The sequence below is a fragment of the Echinococcus granulosus genome (genome assembly GCF_000524195.1).
Source record: "Echinococcus granulosus chromosome Unknown EG_S00142, whole genome shotgun sequence".
In the NCBI taxonomy this organism is placed as follows: Eukaryota; Metazoa; Platyhelminthes; class Cestoda; order Cyclophyllidea; family Taeniidae; genus Echinococcus; species Echinococcus granulosus.
In genome coordinates, this window is record NW_020170522.1 from 153,138 (window position 1) to 172,480 (window position 19,343).

A 19,343-nucleotide genomic window follows, 5' to 3' on the forward strand; every position below is an offset into this window, starting at 1 on the left:
GTGGCATTGGCACTGGAACTAGGATCAGCTTTAGGCATGGCATGGGAAACAGAATCGACGTTTGAGAAGTAAAAGTTAGATCAAAACATGGGTAGCTAGGACGATACATTTCTTGGTTTTGAGGAACGGGCGCTCTACGAACGTGGAGTTGGGGAGCAAGTGTGTGTTTCGTTAAATACGTTGGAGAGAAATGACAGATTGCAAGGGCAATTATTTCGACAGAGAGAATGGCTTGAATCTGTGATTTTAACAATGTTTGGAGTAGCGTTGTGTGGTTGCTTGAGTTTCATTATAAACACCTCAAGAAATTATCCCAAACTAGTCAAAATCCTCCGATTTTACGAATAATCTCTGAATAAACAGCTTTCAAGGCAATCACAATCCCAAATTGAAGTGAAATGGGGCCACCATATTGGCGCAGCGATGGGAATATTTAAAATGATATGTACACCAACCCAGAAAAATGTAATGGCACAGTATATAACAGTTTTTCAGGAAGTTGCGAAACCCTTTGTTGTGCATCTCCAGTACATTTGGGTAAATTTGGCTGGTTATATAAGCTGGATAATAAATTTATACGAATAAAGCAGTAGGATGTTGGCAAATGTCAGATTCGCTCGGCTCTTCAAGACTGACGCCATAATGCTAATGGTTTGATTAGAAACCATTATCTCAAATGGACCCTTAGTTGAAATATCAGCCCTTATTTTCCATGCCCAAGGAATCTCATTATTTTCCCATCTGTTTAGCTTTACTGGGCTACTAAGCATTTCAGTTTCTCCCTAGACCAGAAATACAATAAGGTGTCGTCAGGAAATGGGGACATTGATGGCCCCATATTTAAGCCCGTAACCCCTGAATATTCGCCTTGGTACCTGGAAGGAATGCCTTTCAAGGAGAATGGTAACATGTCGACTGGCATAGGATCGTATACATCTGCAGGAGAGGTTTACAAATCCAACTCCCCAAGAAAGTTTGAGTAGTGTCTTTCCTGTGCGATGGCCTACTTAACGATTCGAAAGATTTGCGGTTCGGGGTAAAGATGGTGAAGTAGATACATTTTTTGCGAAACAATAGGGGTTAGTGCTGTCGTATTTCATACAGTCAACACTGTCCATGCTCAAAACTTCATGAAATAATTCCTCTGTATTAACTATGAATGGTAATGCTCTAAGTAAGTGAAATATCAATGAAATTGACTGTCATGCTTAATATTATTTACCTGGCCGTAACTACGGTAAGAGGCTAATCAACCACCCCAGCTCTCTTCAGACACTTAACATTGATTGAAAAGATGAACTCCGAGGTGAACCCGTCGTATACCGAAAGTGTGCAATTGAAACCTGTCCATCAGGATACCCCCACTCGTAGAGGCAAGCGTGGCAGTGTTGAATAAACACACATGTTGTCAAAATTTGGCATACAACCACGAACACACCATCCATTCCATCATCCCTACCATGATACACGAATTCCGGACAGCCGCATGATGATTGACGGCATCGGTTGGTCGATTGATAAAGTTGGTCACATTACCCATTGACTCAACCCAGCCGGGGTAGCACAGCGGTTTCACCTTCGCATTTCCCACAAATGCGGGAAGGAGAAGCGCTTCAAACTGGGACAAATATGGGTAAACGTATTCCCCCTTTTCTTTCTAAAAACCTATCCTTTATTGAGCAATCGGTGATGATGCTTACCAATGCCCGATTGAAAACTGGTTAATTTACGCACGGATAATACAACAAAGCCAAATACGATTACAAGGCAGATTTTACCTGCATTCATCCGAATTTTTGCCTAGAGAAGTAATACAGTCTGCCAACAGTTTCCGAACCTGAAAATACTTCTTTCCTTGTAAATGTCATGAAATTGTGCTTCATAAAAGTACTCGGCCTATTGAATGCCTATGTGACTTTACATTGGAAAGACTTTCCAGCCTCTTTTTCGCGGAGATCACTACCACAAGCATGAGTTATAACACAAAGATTATGCTACAAATCATGTGAAACTTTGGCGTATTTACAAAAAAAAAGTGTTAATTTTGATGTTTTAATGGTAAAGGATTTAGCGCTTGGGTAGAATCTGGTGTCAGAAGAACATGTACTCCTTATTTTGTACAGTTTTTTTAGCTAGTTGTTTAATTTTAGAAAATTCGCAACAGCATTCGCCTTGTTCGTAATGGCCAAATTTGTCTGCGTCCCAACGATAGGAAAGGACATTTCCCGCGTCGAAAGTGAAGAACTTTTAAGTGTAGGACATGAATAATTGTTTGCGCTCACATCAAACGAATTGTCCCAACTTCTAGCAACTCCTTTTAACAAAGGCAAATACGAGGTCAGGGAAGCAAAATCTTGAAAGGTCGCTGGTACGGAGGGAAGAAGCTTTGTCTGGGCAACGGTAAAGAGGAGATCGCAATTGTTTTCGAAGGACGATTGAGATGTACTAATACAGAGTTATCTCCCGACGCTTTTACCTGAAAATCTGTCCCTTTTTTGACACAGAACTAATTACTTATGGGTTGGGAATCAGATGTAAGTTGGGATTTCGACAGAGGAACATGAAAAAATTAAATGTGTCAAGTGCCCATGATGCTGGGGTAGAATGTAATTTTCGCAATGATACATGAATACAAATGGCAATGTAAGAATACCCATTGTAATTAGAATAGATGAGAAAAGTTTCCTTAAAGAGGGTCAAGGCATTTTGCAGACGATAAGGAAAACTCGACAGCGATCCGGAAGGGCAGACTTTAAGAAAACCTAAGAAGTCTAACATAAGCATAAAGCAATCCGTTCAGAGGCGGAAATTGTTGAGTTCGGAATTGGGAGGACAAAGGTCAAAAGTTATTAAAGCTTTGCCGAATCTTCAAAGTACCTATGGAGATTTTGTTTGACCTCTTCAATGACTTTTCTGGGAAAAAATATGCATGCAGCAGAGCATTAATGTGACCTCAATGAACTGCGGATTATGAATATTTAATTAATGTTCGAGTACTCGGATGGGGTCACTTAAATAAGTCCTTCCAAAAGTTTGCCATTGGCACTGTTCTTTTGCTGGACCAAGGCGGAATTAAGAGGCACTAAAGCCAGAAATTTCAAATACAGCTTTAACTGATAAGAATATTTACCCAGAAACCTGTCATTTTATAGCGTCATATCATCATTCCCATCCCACCTCAAAGCTTTCACCAGATATTGAACTTTAGGTCTTTAAAACATGTCCAGCGAATGAGTTTTAAGTCCCTCGATTTGGAGAGATGAGTACAAACGAATCCGGCGCTTATGTTAATTCTTTCACATGGGGAAGTTGATAGCAGATCACAAAGATGTCACTCTGTGGGAAATTGTAAGCGTGGCAAAATTTGGTGGATAGTTGACAACCGAGTTGGAAAGAGGGGGTAGACCTCTCCAACGGATTTTGTGTCTTAAAACTAAACTAGTGTTTTGAAATTACGTGAGTATGAGAACATCAAGTGGTTTCGGTGCTCTTGGTAAGCAATTTTAAACACTATCCCGGTGCTTCTGAAGCCCAGAATGGACCCCTTTATAGTTGTGCCTCTGTGTACTGAAATATTCGGTACCAGCACTATCGGTGTGAAAAGTAGTCCTAAGGATAGAAATTTCCGGGAATTAAGATTAAAGTAATCTACTAATTTCCCTAGGAAAACAATTTCAATAGTCTCAGCGGAAATTAACGTCGGATATAAGGTTGGGTGTGAAAATTTTGGAGAGCTTAGAAATTTATAACGAAATTTTCATTAGATCAAACCCTTTAAAGTGGCAAAATATTTACCTTGATCTTGCTCCACCACCACTTTTTTATGTCTTTTAAAAAAAATAAAACATCGGACATTATCTAGAACATTCTTTTTCTAAAGAATTAGTACTCACACATGAATTAAAAGATTGTGCTAAGTACCGGATTGCCACATCCCTTCTATAAGCCCAGGGCAATGTTGCATTGAACTGGCCATCAGTATATGATTGCAGAATACACATGAGTCGCCAATTTCGAAAGAAAAAACAGAGAAATATCATAAGGAAAGTCAAATTTTGCGGAAATCGGGCATCTGAGCTCAGGCACAGCTCAAATATTCTTGCATCAACTCGTTCAAACAGGTCTAGGATGAATATAGATGCAGTGAAGAGATCGGGGTTAAAAATCTTTGCTACAGACCTTGAATTCATTCTCGCTTAAAGGTCTCGTTGTATAGAAGTAAGATTACATTCTATTTTACTTATATATCCTTTATTTTGCAAAAATCACCCCAAAATTATTATTTTTATTAGCAACCCTTTCTGACGGATCTAAACATTCCGTAAGCGGAGGACATGACTGCAAAGCAATCATTCACAGCCAGACGATTTTGGTCGTGATTGCATTTTCAACTGGACATGTGTGGGGTAGTAGAATAATCGCTGTCAACGTAGGTAAAAAGTGAAGGATTGTTGTTTTTTGAGTACACCACCTTTCCCTGATACCTCACCGGTATTTTTGCAGGAATAAATAAAGAAGAGCGTGACTATTAGAAGATCCTAGTAATGTCTACTGCTTAAAAATCAAAAATTTTTGAGTCACCTCACTGTTTTAGGAACTTAATTTTAATGTGTGCTTTGTTCAGCCAACTACCCAATTCATTAGGGAAAAATGTTCTGTCCAAGTCCAGCGCTGAATTTTTTACCAGTAAGAAGAATATGCAGAATGTTTTAACAGAATTTGAATCTTACTTGGCAATTTCAAAATATCAGGCGGGTGTAGGAGCTTTGACTTTCTTGTTAGCTATGCAAACACTGCACGATTTTCCAATTACTACCCAATCCACATTCCAAAGAAGCCACCTTTTTAGACGAAACCGTCTCGATCCTGTCTCTACCGGAGGCCCAGGAAACAATTGATCACCACATCCCAAGTATTCCTCTCTTTAAGTGTGGTGCACCAATCATCTACTTTTGCCTTCTCTTTCCATTAAAATAATTTCTTTCCTAGCTGGATGTGTTGCATATATGCGACACTAGAATTAAATGTATTAAAGTGGTTTCTAGTTAAGCATATCGGTCAACAAAAGACTTCAAAGCACATTAAGGATGAATTAAAATAAGTTGTAAAAATGAAATTAGTTTCGACATTTGCATTATTATACCGCCTTTGCAATAAGCTAGACTACGACCACCAAATGAGTTATCGCCACGATGTACTTCCCCGGTGAATGATCCACCACAAGTATTGTAACCGATGGATCTCATGTCAAAATCATTTGTTTACCGAAAAATTTCGTAATGATCTGAAATTTTTTTAAAAAAAAACTCATGTTTCTCAGCAAAAACACCTTAAAGGTATGACAAATGAGTGGTGGTTACTTTGATGATGACGAAAGTCTCATCCAAGGATGACTTAGAATCTCAGTATGCTCCGTATTCCTTATAATCACTGCTACAAGTCAGGTCCCCTCGAAGCAGGCCACATTTCGGATAAATAAGACACCGGACGACACTCCCATGGAGTTGAAAGATCCAGTGATGCGATCAAAGAGCCAAATCGGCTCCGCGCAGGCGTTCAGGCATACAGGCAGGCGGGTAGGCAGGCAGGTAGGCAGACAGGCAGGCAGGTAGGCAGGCAAGCGGGCGGGCGGCGGGCAGTAAGAATGAGAGGGAGAGCGAGAGAGAGAGTGGCAGCGATGATAAATGGGACAACACGTCTTTCCCGCTAAATTCATGTAACGCCTTAATAACGGTAATTTGTTTTCACCTAGGTTCGCACGCTAGCGACAGGGTGCATTCAGCAAAAATTCACACAATTAGCCTGGGGGTACGTTTGTGTGCACACACACACCTATTCTCTCTCCTTCGTTCGTCCATTCTCGCCCTGCCAAAGAGAATGAGAGGAATGCCTTTGGCCTTTTAGCAAAATAATGACACTGATACCTGCTAGAGTCCATGGCGTGTCAAAACATGCCAACAGCAAACGTGATCGTTCGCCTACTTCCCACTGATATTTTTGATCTGACAATTTTGCACAAATTCTTGCTCCATTCCTCACTTTCCGCCTTCGTTTTCCCCCACTCACCCTCTTACCTGGAGGTTTGCATCGTCATTGTATCAAATGGTGGATATTACCTGTTAATCTGAGTATCAAACAGCCACATACACCACAGGAAATGGAGAATGTTAAAATTTGACTTGCATTTATGCTAGTAAGTTGGCAGAGGAAAAAACAGCTGCCAGATAAATGCAACAGAAAACAGCAAGAGCCAGTGGGTATTCCCTCCTAGTCGAAATTTTATTGTTGCCAGGTTAGGCTGAACCCAAAACATCAAGTGGAGAGGAAACTTCACGTGCGTCCACACCTAGGGCAAGAAACCACAAGCCACGTGCTATTAGAAAGGGAATATTATTTATGATTCTGTATCGCACACATACACACACAGGCTGCCTTTTTAGTCTTCCGGCCACCTGGCGCGAAGGGTGTGAAGATGCTGCTGCGAAGGCCTGCACTACCGAGGGTCGTCCGATCAAATGCGCTGCGGTAACCTTTAATATTCACCCGCCATGATGCACTGTGCCTATGAAATCGCCAATTCTTGCCTACAAACGTCAAGCATGACGAATATTTGTAAAAGAGTGGACTATTTTATTTTTTCTCCCATTCTCAAATTCCTGAGTCATGCACACGGAGGTCGTAAAGTTTTATAGTCACCAACTTACACGAGAGTATGCATGTTTTGAGGAACAACACCTTTGTTGATGGGAAAATAGGGGAAAAAGTGTAAACCACTTGTAGGTTTAAGCGCCTGGTGTGAAAATTATCACGTGGTAAACCAATGCATGCTTTCCAACAGGTCCTTAGATCTCCCAAAACAATTGTTTCCTTAGTACATGAGAATGTAAGCAAAAAAATAAGCTGAATTAAGGCGTTATTTGTTTGATGATAACAATAGGATTAAACCCAGGCTTCTACAAATTTTTTCGGTCTAAAATTCGGATTTTCTTTGTAATGACTTATCAGAGTTAATTCTTGCCTTCTTATAGAAATGGCTTACATGAAACTCAAATTGTTTCTTTGATAATATGATCCTTAGGATAGGAATGATTCATTGTCTAGAATGGACCTCGAAGGCCTTTCCTACCAAGGCTTACTACTCTTAGTTCTTGCCGTAGTTGCTCTATCAGTGAAGAGATCAAATTTAAGGAAAATGATCCTCATGCACAATTACCAGACTGCTTTCAACGCTGAACAGCAAAAATTGAACATTAGATTGTGGTAATTAGTACTTTTACAAGAAAATGCAAACAAGTTTCAAGAAATAGGACACCTCATCAGAAGTTGATGTTGTGATTGAAGTCACCCACGGGAAAAGGAACTGATAAGGACGACAAATTCCCTGTCTAGAGCTTAAGTGATCCTCACCGAAACTGCCTTCCAGTGATGCTTCTTAGAGTAAGTCAGTTCTTCCAAACTTAAAGTCGACGGATTTACTCAGCCATGGAATCCCGATAGTCTAATCATGAAGCTGAGTAGCGATAGCCAACCGACGTATTCACTTGCTAGTATTAAGGTTTATAAATCAAGGAGGAGTTGTCTTAAATGTGGTGCAATGGAACTACCTTAAAATCTTATTAATAGCTTAAATTTACGAAGAGTTTCTTAAAAAATTGTCTCGGGAACAGGTAACTGAGCGGAGAGTAATGTTTACTTGGGATCGGTGGACTTTTTGTGTTGGCAAGATCTTAGTAACAGCGATTCCTCCACAGCGCCACAGTCCAGAACGGGGGCATTTCATATCAAGAGGATGCTATAAGTGTATCTATAATGATGGAGGCTAATGGAAAGGAACAAAAATCCCCTTTCTAAAACCTGAGCATCCCCGATCATAACCATTTAAGTGAGCTACCTACACATTTTTCAATTAACCACTACCACCATACCAATTTGAAGAAGGACATGATCCTAAATTTATGGTCTTTTTCATGTAAAGTTAAGAACACGATCAATACCCTAAATAAGGGCATCGAATACTCCGATTCGGAGCTAATAGCAACCATTTGGGAATATTTAACTCCTTCAACAGTTCGATTATTAAACTAGACCAAAGATGACCGATTTCTAATTACAGATATTTTATTCATTCAGGGCTGATGGAGAGACTGTTTTAAATATAAAATGAAGAAATTTTAACGCTTTTACAGAGCAGTTGGATCTTAAACACCTCATCAAAAAGTTACTACTGAGGCGATTCTTTAATAAAGAGGTGACATTGAGGCATAACTTCTAGATTATGCTGCTTGATGAACACCTGTAAGATGATGTTATCAAGAGCCGTAGAACCACTTTAGGTTGTCAGAAGAATCGGACAGAAAGTTTCATCAACGTCACTCTCCACCCTTAATTGGGATTATCTTAAATGTTGAAAAGTAGAGGTTTAACGCTATTAAAACCCCATTAGTGCAGATATTTATAGGCAATCGAAATGAAAAGAAGACATTATAGTGCAGAATTTTTTTAAAGCTCACCCTCTCACTCACACACAAACACAAATGCATACATATTCGCATTTTCCCCTCAAATATTCCTGCGCCTTTTTCAGATGTTTGGGTGGTGAGGCAAGGGTTAGAGGGGCTACGCCGCAGAAAGGTCACTGGCGCAGATCCAATGGAATTCTATTTGAAAAATTCCCGATGGCAAGAGAACCTCGTATTTTCACAACATTGGCCGCCACTGCTTTCCGGCTACGTGCAAGGGCCCCTCACCCCCGTGCGGTGAAGGAGAAGGAAGACGCATTTTTTATTGTTATCTTCGCCTGACCTTTTCCTCCAACCACCTGAGAGTTGTTGCCCCATGCGAAAAGGTTATGAACGCGACCCCCCACGTGCTCATTAATCATGAGGTTTTTAATGGATAATAATGACAATTATTACCAGTGTTATGATGATGATGATGATGGTGTTGGCAATAATGCTAGTAATGCTGACAAGAGCGAAAAGCATGAGCCATATGATTGGTCTGAGTTGCGCACCCGTTAGCCAATTGCCTCAACGCTGATTAAATCGTGAGTACTCGCACTTCTTCCGCCTCAGTATCAAATCATGATTGATATCAACAAAAGCGTTACAAAAAACAGCATCCATTAGATACAGAGCAGATGCATTAACAGCCAAACTGTCAGATCAACCCCACCGATTTTGAGAGAAACCTGTGGCCACCTCATTTGTTACGTAAATGAAGGAAAGTATCTGGAACCTCCCTCCGATCACGCCGAAACGTGGAGAAGACAGACCATAGTGACCACAGTTTTGAAAAAAAACTTCTCTTAATTGGTAGTGATGCGTCCTAAAAAGGATGTAGTAAGAGACCAGTAAAAGCGGCATGCCCCTTGTTAAGCAAATGCATTTTCATTTAGGCTTTGAAATAATCTAGTGGTGCATCAGCTTCGGCCACACAAAAAGATAACACATTTTCAATCTTAGCATTTCATACCAAATTTGATCGCTCCTTTTTTCAATACAAATTCACATTCATCGCGAAGAAATTTCCTTAACGCACACAGAATATATTTCTTTACCTCCCTTTTAAACCTTTTATTCAGGTGGAAACCCTATTGGGTGCCAACAATGAAGCAGGTTTCCACGGAATAATAGCATTGCTGATCTGATTCTTTGAGATTGGATTTACGGAATGTAATGATAGCACTCGAAGACTTCCATAACGAAGTTTTCTGTCAAAGAGAAATTACTATAAACAAGGTGAAATGAAAGAGAAGTAGCGTTATAAAAATGATTATTCAAGGGACCCCGCTTCAAAGACTTAAACTGTAGTACATCCTTATAAATACTCCCCCAAAGAGCTGTTTAAACCTAAATCGCATATTTTTTCACTGACAATTCATGCTCAGTCGAAAAGTAAGTGACGGTTTTCAGAGCCCGACTGACCATTCGCTTATACCTATCACAACAGAAGGATCAAGTTTACAACGCTCACGTGAGGGATAGAAATTGTGGCTTTGCAAACCTTGCGCATATGTAGTAGATGTGATGACCTGTCCAGTCAAACACCTCCAGTCTCTATTGCTGTGACTTTAACAAGATTTCAGTGAAAGTGATAATGTCTGAAGTCAGTGAAAGTAGCCTACTAAAGCTTTCAAATGCCATTGCCTTACGCATTAATGCCTTGGGACTGTATTGGCTGCCCCAAGGTCGTTCAATGAAGGAAATCACAAGCCAAGCATGTAATTAAATGGGGTAGCTGTCAAATTACTTCATCATTTTTCATCATATTTCATCAGCCAAATTTATTTGTCCCAAGTGGTGCAATTGAATGCCCGTCACCAACACTGCATCAAATGGTTGAATAACACCAAAAAGATGTGCAACGTCAACAACTTGGACCTTTCATCGGTGCAGCTGTGTGAACGGCAGAAGTGCTTCCTGTTGTGTTTCAGCAGGATGAGTAGGGCTTTGTCTGAGATGGCTAAGGAGGAAGAGGTGAGGGAGTACAACAATTAGTATTTAATTGCCTATATGGGATTCGCAGTCAATCCTTTTCCTCATCCCCTGTCTCCTCTATCTTCCCCACTTTGGGCATGCTTACATTGTCAAGGTGAAATAACAGGATGGAAGACTGTTTCACAGAGGACAACGAGCCGAGTATTCCAGTATGTTGGGGAATAATTGACGTCTAGATATAAATCAATCGCGGGTCGTTTAGTCCAATGTTAGTTCGAAAAAAATGGAATGAAACAAACCTTTCCTATATACGAAGACGACTAAAGTAAATTGAGCCAATTTAATCGGATGTGTTTTACGATTAGCAGCTATCTATAGAATAACTGAACTCTCCAACATCTCGTCCACTGTGACAGCCCCAAGTACTGGAATTCCTTCAAATGATTTCCTTCGTCCATAAGCAATTGAATTGGATTTTGGACAATCTCTGACCCCTGCCGTCCCCTCTCCTGGCGCGTCCCAGCCACAAAGCAATGGACTGAGGGCTGTATGCATTGAGGAACCAGTTTTAAGATGCTGACAACTCAGCCCCTTTGACCTTCACACACCGCAAATATTGACGAAGACGTCAAATTTTTCTTTGAACCACTTTCTACATCGCCATACTTTACCTACCTGGGGAACAAAATGACTGACGTTGTCCAAAATAAAGTGCCTTTCACCCATTCATGCTCTTCATTTACTTTAAGTAACTTGGTGCAATGAATTCAAAAAAGCTTTTCCGTAGTTTCGCATTTTAGTCATGTCCAGTAGTTGAAAATAAGCCAATCCCTTTATCATACTTTTTACGGTTACTATTTGTCATCACAGAAGTGTCTCTTTCTGGGAAAAACCATGTCTTGATGGATTTAAATGTCAACAGTATGAAATTTTGAAAAAAATTTTGCTAATCACCCTCAATAATCCCCACTTCTAACCCTGACACAATTAATCAAGCGTTGGAACAGCCGCTGACACCACTTGATACGTTCGCACCCTCTTTCCCGCTGCCTTTGACTGACTTTTTTGATTTGACGCAATTAGGAAGACCTTCAGACATCTTATTTCCTCAAAAACTTTCTACTTTATTCTAATTATTATAATCTATCCGACGGCTTCCCACAGAAGGTAGCACTTTCTTGCTTTTTAGAATGAAAGAAGTAGGCTTGAGGGTCTTTGCTTTGGAAAGTCTTGCCTCAAAGCACCGGTTGATTTTACCTCAGATACTTATTTAGAGGCTTTCTAACAATTGTACGAGAACGGAGGAGGTCAGGAGCAAATTTCCCCTAAGTCCAAATTTGCATCTTTACGTTTATTTCTCAAAGCAAACTGATTAAAATAAATTATTTAAAACCATTCCAGTGCCGATCACCCCCTATTTTGACTGATGTCTTTACAACTAGACAGGAGTTAACCACACACCCACACCAGAAATGTTCATGAGAAACAGAAAAGAAACATATTTGTCCAGTAGTGAAAAATTTGTGTAGCTGTATGAGGCGTGTTAAGGTGACAATGGTGACGGCTGTGGCTCCGGACATCTACAAACATAGATGTTCACCCACTCCTTCACTCTCGCACTCAAATACAACAGCAAATTGGATATAACAATAAGGCGACACATATATGTATAGAAGGGAACATGCAAGAAAGGGAAGGGAAAACCACACATCAAATCACCACTACTGACAGAAGAAGGGGAGGGGCGTGTAAAATTCTGCTCTCGGTGTTTATTTGTGTGTGTGCGTGGTGGGATGGGATGAAAAGTGAAATGGAGGGGATCATGTCAAATCGGTTTTCGAGTGGAATGTTGTAGGTCTTCCTCGAGGTGCTCCAATTTTACCGCTCTGTTGATGTCTTTGTTAGCGCGGTGTCCTTTCACAAACTCCTCTGTAATTTGAATTATCTTTAATTGGATTTATGTGAAAAAGGGAGAAAAACAAACGACACCAAATATCGGTCTGGCGCGAGTTCTCTGTGTCTGAATGTGTGCGTATTTGTGTGTCATACGTATAGGTATAGAATGCAAACATGGAATGAGATATCGGCACGAACGCACAGGCACCGTGTTACAATATTACCAATTGAGGGAAGGAGGGGAAAGGGGAGGCAGAGTGTAAATGCGGGGAGGATATAGATTTGGTGTGTCCCTGTCATAAGAAGATGTTGATAGAAGAGAGATAACGCCTCAACTACAACCGCACTCTAGGACAATGATGTTGTGAAGGGTGTCCATGTGCAACTCATTGTCGGGATCCACGTAGAGCACACTGGTGCTTGCCATCTTGACGGGGTGACAACAGGAGAGCATCGCTTCCCGCTGAACTTCTGAGAGGCGGTCGTAATTTTGACTCCGGTACAAGTGCATCAGGTCAGAATGCGGGGTCTTCTGAATCCCGTCAGCTGAAAATAATACAAAATTTCAACCTTTAGGCTGGATTTTAGACACTCCATCGTTAAAACAATGTCATAAAACTGTTTTCTGTTTCACTTTTTGGATGCTTTTCGGTAATGTCCTTTAAATTACGTGCTAGAAATTTTTCAGGTTCTAAATGAAAACTATAGACCAACAAAAAGCAAAAGAAGACGCAAACTCGGAGGGAAGAGCAGTCGATGAGCAGCACCATTTGGTTTAGGTTTGATCCTGCCGAACACTCAACTGCAAACTATTCTACGGAGTAATAAATACGGTCCTGGAGGAAAAGAGGCCGTATTGGCGTAGGGCGGATGAAAAGAAGAATCGAGTAATCCACATGAGGTACTGAAATGGTACCATCAGGTAAATATTTATTATTTAGAGGGAACTAACACCCCACGATATCATGAAGTGGAAAATCATGTTGATTGGACTTTTATGCACCCAGTAATAAGATTATGAAAACCAAAACTCGGGGGACTGAATAAGAAGGGGCTCTGCGATATGTCATGCCTTTATTGCCATGTAATTTACGAGCTTATGCCTGCCGTTATTCATGCTCCCCAATGGCCAAATTCATCAACCGGGAATAGCATTCCGTACGTTCCAGAAGTTATGTTCACCTCCTGATGCATAATTGCGACATGGCAGTGTAGGAATCTGCTTCCACAAGCAAAAGAAATTCGCGGAACACATGCATCGAATTGTGATCGGCCAGCGAGAAAATCTTGTTATTAGTCCGGACGTTAACAGAACCACATTTTTCATATGCCGATCAGCCAAACAAAGCATTCCGCCAAGTCCAGACATGTGAGGTACATCGGAATATGCGCAGTGGTACCAATGACTGCATAATCACTTCAAAGTAAGGGCATTATCTGGTCAGATCAGTAGAGGGGAAGGAATGAATGAATGAGACCACAGAATTCCCTCTTCTTACAGCTGTGGGCGCGATTTGGTAACAAGGCTTCAAGGTATTATCGCTATTTGTGTATGCTGGGCTTTTAAGATATTTACCTTCACAACACAATAACCAACAGTGTAGATTCTGTGGATGAGTGTGATAATACAGAAAATGCCGCAGGCTTGTGTGATGGTGATATTATCATGCCACCTCTCCAGCCCCCATCCAGTCTGCCCTCTTTTGCGCGGCCTATCTTTTCGCCATCTACGCCTCGATTGTGTAACGCTTCGTTTGGTCCGAAAAAAGGGCTTTTTTAGGTTCCCCCCACAAAAAAACTAACCAAATAAGTAGGTAAGGAATAAATAACCACGTAAATGCTATGTTACTAATGCGTTTGTCGCTTTGCCCTACAAAAACGCGCTGCACTTTTGGTGTCGCGCATTGTTGCAAGTGTTACCCTCTTCAAGGCATTCATTCCTCCGGCCCCTTCTAACGTAGATTAATGAGTGTCTGTTCAATTCCATTACACAATCACACACACACACACACAACTTCTGTCAAGTAGGAAAAAAAGTTATGCTTGAAGTAGCAAAAACATTGGATGAATAAAAGCGCCCCATTCTTGCACTCTAATTCAGGAAATTGCATAATGATAGTTTGTAGGGATTTGGAAAAATAGCAAATCGCTCAACTTTGGACACTTTACGACTTTAAAATGAATGTAATCAGCAATTCATTCGCCAAGAGTACAAAAAAGCTTGTTAGTGAAATAAATGGAGGGAAAAATAGGTTCCTTTTGGATGAAGTCATAGAACACCTTCAGGCAGCTGCATTTATTTACCTTCTATGTACTCTGTTCAGGGAACATGCTGCCCTGATAAACATCCACCCGCAATTTTTTCCTGTTAAGTGCCACAGTACCTTCAAGATCGCTGAGGATATTTCCTTCCGCCCAACACATTCTAGCATTCATTACAGTGATAACGAATAACAGAAGTAGTGAGCTACTCGAAAGCTCATGATGAAAAAGCCTTCAAAATCTGAGTTCTGTAGCATTACCTGTAATAAGTTATAAAAAAAGATTTTTCGTTTTATTTTGTTCTATGAAGAGGTGGGGCTAAATTAAAGTGTCATTACTGTTTCTACATCAGTGATTACATTCGCAGGTGTGCCTCCACATTTTTCGGTTTTTCAGGAGAAAAACACTGCAACATCTTGTTCCGATTTCCCTCTCTTAATGAGCCCACCTCCTCCTTTCATGCATCAATGAATTCTACCACCAAAATCTTAAGAATACTACATTTTTTAAGTTCTTGCCTTAATATCTGCAAGAAAATCAAAAAATAAATATTTGCCAAGTAAATTGGCTTTTATCTACATCTTTGTAGGCATTTCAATGAAAATAGATGTTTAAATAAGGAAGAATGTGCATAAACAACAAAGACTTACCTTGGCAAGAACCGTGACAGTAGTTGGGTTCAACGGTTTTTGGATGAAGAATCCAGTTATTCCAACCAACATCCTCTAAGTTCAACGAGAAGGGCTGCGTACAGCAGCTGAACTTGTGTCCCTTCGGGCTGCACGGATTCCCGATGGGGACATGCTGAGAGCTGTTGGTGTCAAGCGACCTCCGTGTTCGTCGAACGATATTGCGGTGATGAATTTCAAGGATGCCCTGAAATAAAAACAGTAATATAAGTTATTGCCACACTTCTGAAGGTAGCCATGGCCCAACTGATCAACTCCATAGACACGTACCTTGTTAACATCAACAGGATCTACATGACTGCTGCAATCCGGACAGACAACAATGAGAGAGCGGACTAGTTTTCGCATCAGTGGCATTCGCCGCCTATGTGACATCCACTGGGCGAAGGAGCCACTGATTTCAAAGGTGACTTGAACCAAACCCGGACAACTCGGCACAAAGGTCTCCGCCAGACGACCCGGACGAATGCGGATGGAACCAGTTCGACGGCGTTCCATTGGGGACCCTAAGGATCGACGAATAACTGTGGGTGCTGGAAGACTCGTGTATTTGGTGGGTTGTCGTTCGAACATCCACGTCAGGTTATTGTATTGTTCCAAAGACGGTTGGTCTACCGCTGCGTTCGTCATTTTCCCTTCCTCCTCACTCGGAGTCATGAAGATCTCCCAAACCTCAACGTGCTGGCCTTTTAACATCGGGTTCTTCGTCTATCGAAAAAGGCACGTACTTTGATCGGTCGCCTGTTTAAAAGTCCGTTAGGTGCTGATATTTTAGAACTCACTTCAAATCGGAGAAAAGCCGACTGAATTCTCGAGGGGTCGATGTCATCAGCCATTTCAATTCCAAAAGTAGCAGAGGCAACTTTTGGTAGCCTCCAGTGCACTGAAAAGTGGATATAATAAAATTCGTCTCTCTCATTTCTGCCTAATGTACGTCCATCATACTGAGAGAAAATTTAAAAAGGAAGCCAAACCACTGCCTCTTCACCGATGTCATCAAAGACGGAAGCGACACACATGTAGGTTTTTGGCGGCCTATGTCTCCCAAAACGAGGTGATGTCTCCGTCTTCACACATACCCACAAACACCCACATTCCGGGTAACTGTTGTCGTACCTACTGCTAATTTTAAACCAAAAGTATACGTCATCAAGGGGCTGGTCTCCGGGAGTGAGGACACACTCCTCAATAGTGTAAATTTGGCACGCGCGTGCAAATGATTCAACCGGGAAGATTAGTCAGAGTTGCACGTGCTGCAAACTCATGTTAATACTAGGCGAGGCAGTAGTGGCAGTGGCACGATTCACCCTTTTTTCTAGACCCTTAGGACGGTTTTTGTGCCTGTGACCTAGTCACACTGTTTTGCCACCAACACGCACAAACACAACCGGCTAAGCTGATTAGTTGAAGCACAGTTGGCATACTGCAAAAAAACCACTAAGCGGATGCCACGTCACTCGAGTAGTGATGCATCTTCTCCACGGAAATGCCTTCACAAGGAGTGCGTAAAACTATTCCGGAGTAAAGAGTGCTCGCTACGAGGAAAATGAAAAATATAACCTTGTCCAAGTACTAAATGCAAGACCGCAACTAGTAACCTTGAGATCTGATCCACCTTCAATTCACCTCACCATCTCTTCGATTGAACAGTGATTGCTTTACATCAACTAACGGATACTGTTTGCTTGAAATATTTTAAGGGATGCGTTCGGCGTAGAGCTAACTAGAATGGTTTATGTCTTACGGTGTTTGAGAAGGATAAGAGTTTCCCTCTCGTCCGTTCTATCCGGTGGTGGCTCTGCCATTCCATCTTCAGCACGCATCTGGTTTAAGAGGCGTCCTTGAAGAGCCAATGGAAGGGATCGAAGCACACGTCTTCCATGTGTTCGGTTGGCCATACCACCGTGATGGCTGAAGTCAGGAGGGGAGGTCAAGTGGAGACGTTGCAACAAAGTCCTTTTGAATTTTTCAATATGGATCAGTCGTTCAAACTCCTCCTCCTCCTCGTCAGCCTTTCGCTTTGCTTCCTTCTCTCGCTCCTCTGCCTCCTCCAGCGTTCGTTTGGTCCCAACATCGTCCACGTCGTTGCCATCGTTATCTTCGATTTTGGGGGTTGGGTCCACCCACATCCTCTCCTCCTCTTCCTGGTCCGGAACTTCAAGCAGTGTTCCATCCATTATTGCAGGCTGTCTGAAGAGAGCATGGATGAGGGGACAGCTGCCTAGCATTAACAAGGCAAGCGCAACTAGGACGATGCCACACTTCATGGGGGTAGTAATGGTCATGGTCTGCTTTGACAAATGCTTTACTATGAAGCGCAAAATAGTGTGCTTTAGTAAAGTGATCTAATAGGTAGAAATCGAAAGTGGCGCTTTTTATCTTAAAGACGTGTTCGGGGGGAGCGAATCGGAGCGGTCCAAATAAACTAGGGATAACAGCGAGAGCCAACGGTGCGGACGTGCCTCCTTGTGCGCGCGTGCGTGCGCGCGTGCGTGCGGTCGCGTATGTTTGTCCGCAGACCGTTCAAGTTGACACAACTGTACTTCCAACCGCTTTTGTGTGGCACAATAAAGCCAAGTCCCATCCGTTCCAAGATTGAGAAGGCAGTAGGCAATGCTCCCATTTCCTCCTTTTGTACCAGCGCTTCAAGTGCTGTAGAAAAATTTTGCTGCCGAGATGGTTTAGGAACTGCAGCAGTAGACATTTTCGCAATTTGATGTTTGGCGGACGTTTCAAAGGACTTTATTCTCGTTTTCAGGTGATTTAAAACTGAACAGTAATTGACCCTATTGCGTAAGCCATAAATATATGAAATAGATCAAAACTGACCAAAATCTACCACCAGCCGATTTATTTTTAGAAATATTTATTTTCAACGATTGGAGAAAATGGTCATTATTTTTCACTAATTTAATTTGGATAAAATATATCCTTACTGTATTCTCGCTTGAAAAAAATGACAAATTGGATACAAAATCCAAATCGCGCAGTCACAAAATTTCTATTTCGAATAGCAAGCAGAGGGAAATCTTCGTCCAAATTCCACCTTTTGCCTTCCCACTTAACAAGAAAATGCCTTCTTCATTTCACGAAAGCTCGCCAAGCGTCAATGACAGCGGCGACTTAACTACTTGTGAGGTACTTTTTCAACAATGTGTTGGCGTCGCCTCCACGGCTAGAGAATGGTCCTAGAGATAACCAACCCCTCTCCAACTGCCATCGAAATACATCTTTTTTGTTCGAAAACACCACGAAATGCACGATCGTGTGTTGTTGTATCCTTTTTTTGTGCATTAGAATGTAAGTAGCTAATAACAGGCCACGATTAGGCGATTTGGTGTTACTGATTTACCCATGACAAAAAACAAGGGCGTTACCATCTTGCCTACGTGTTGTGCGAGATGTTGAGCGTCTGTATGGTACTGAAAGTCATTCCACAACTGTGGAATGATTTTTAAAAGCCCCCTGAAGCTCGGCATATTTTCAAACCCGCTTTAAATATGGAGTCTTCTGAGATCGCATTCACATTTAAAGTATTGGCCATATGTGAATGAAGCTGCGACTTGTTCATGCATTCCGACACGACTTCGTAGGAAGTTATCACAAAATATTTAACTAATCGCTGTGTCACCAGTCAGCTTGCTTTAAACGCAATGAGGGGAAAAAATTTGAAGGCGTCAAACATCTAACGCCATGGGAAAGGATTGGTGACACGGCGGCCTCGGTGCTTGCCTTATGATCTAATTGGTTAATACCAAAGGCATGCGCTCCAGCCGACATAAAACACGCTTCAACACATTTGAATTTGACAAGAATTAATTTGGTCATTATTTTAAATACAAGAACAGATATAAACAGCCAATGCCGGTGCAAATGAAGTGACCGTTTACGATTTCGTCTTCCTCCTCTGTGCCACAGGGTTCTGATTTAGCTTATGGTCGTCAACCCCTTTTTTCCCTGAAGCAATTTCTCTTGCATAGCACTTGCCTCCTCCTATTCAACAGTAATCTGATATTTTTTTCTATATTTTAAGGATCTATCTAAAAATTTCATTTAG

The 19,343-nt window shown here is 41.5% G+C and overlaps 1 protein-coding gene across 1 annotated transcript; it reads right to left on the minus strand. All coding sequences in view use genetic code 11, as the record gives it.

Annotated features, from left to right (window-relative positions):
* Positions 1-12,666: 12,666 nt before the first annotated feature.
* On the minus strand, positions 12,667-17,553 carry EGR_09314 (Inhibin beta A chain; the record flags this gene model as incomplete). The annotated part of the gene is made up of 5 exons (XM_024498563.1): positions 12,667-12,881; positions 15,248-15,473; positions 15,557-15,967; positions 16,069-16,169; positions 17,031-17,553. 5 exons carry the CDS (start codon positions 17,551-17,553, stop codon positions 12,667-12,669), a joined length of 1,476 nt encoding a protein of 491 aa, XP_024347036.1.
* Between the last annotated feature and the right edge of the window lie 1,790 nt (positions 17,554-19,343).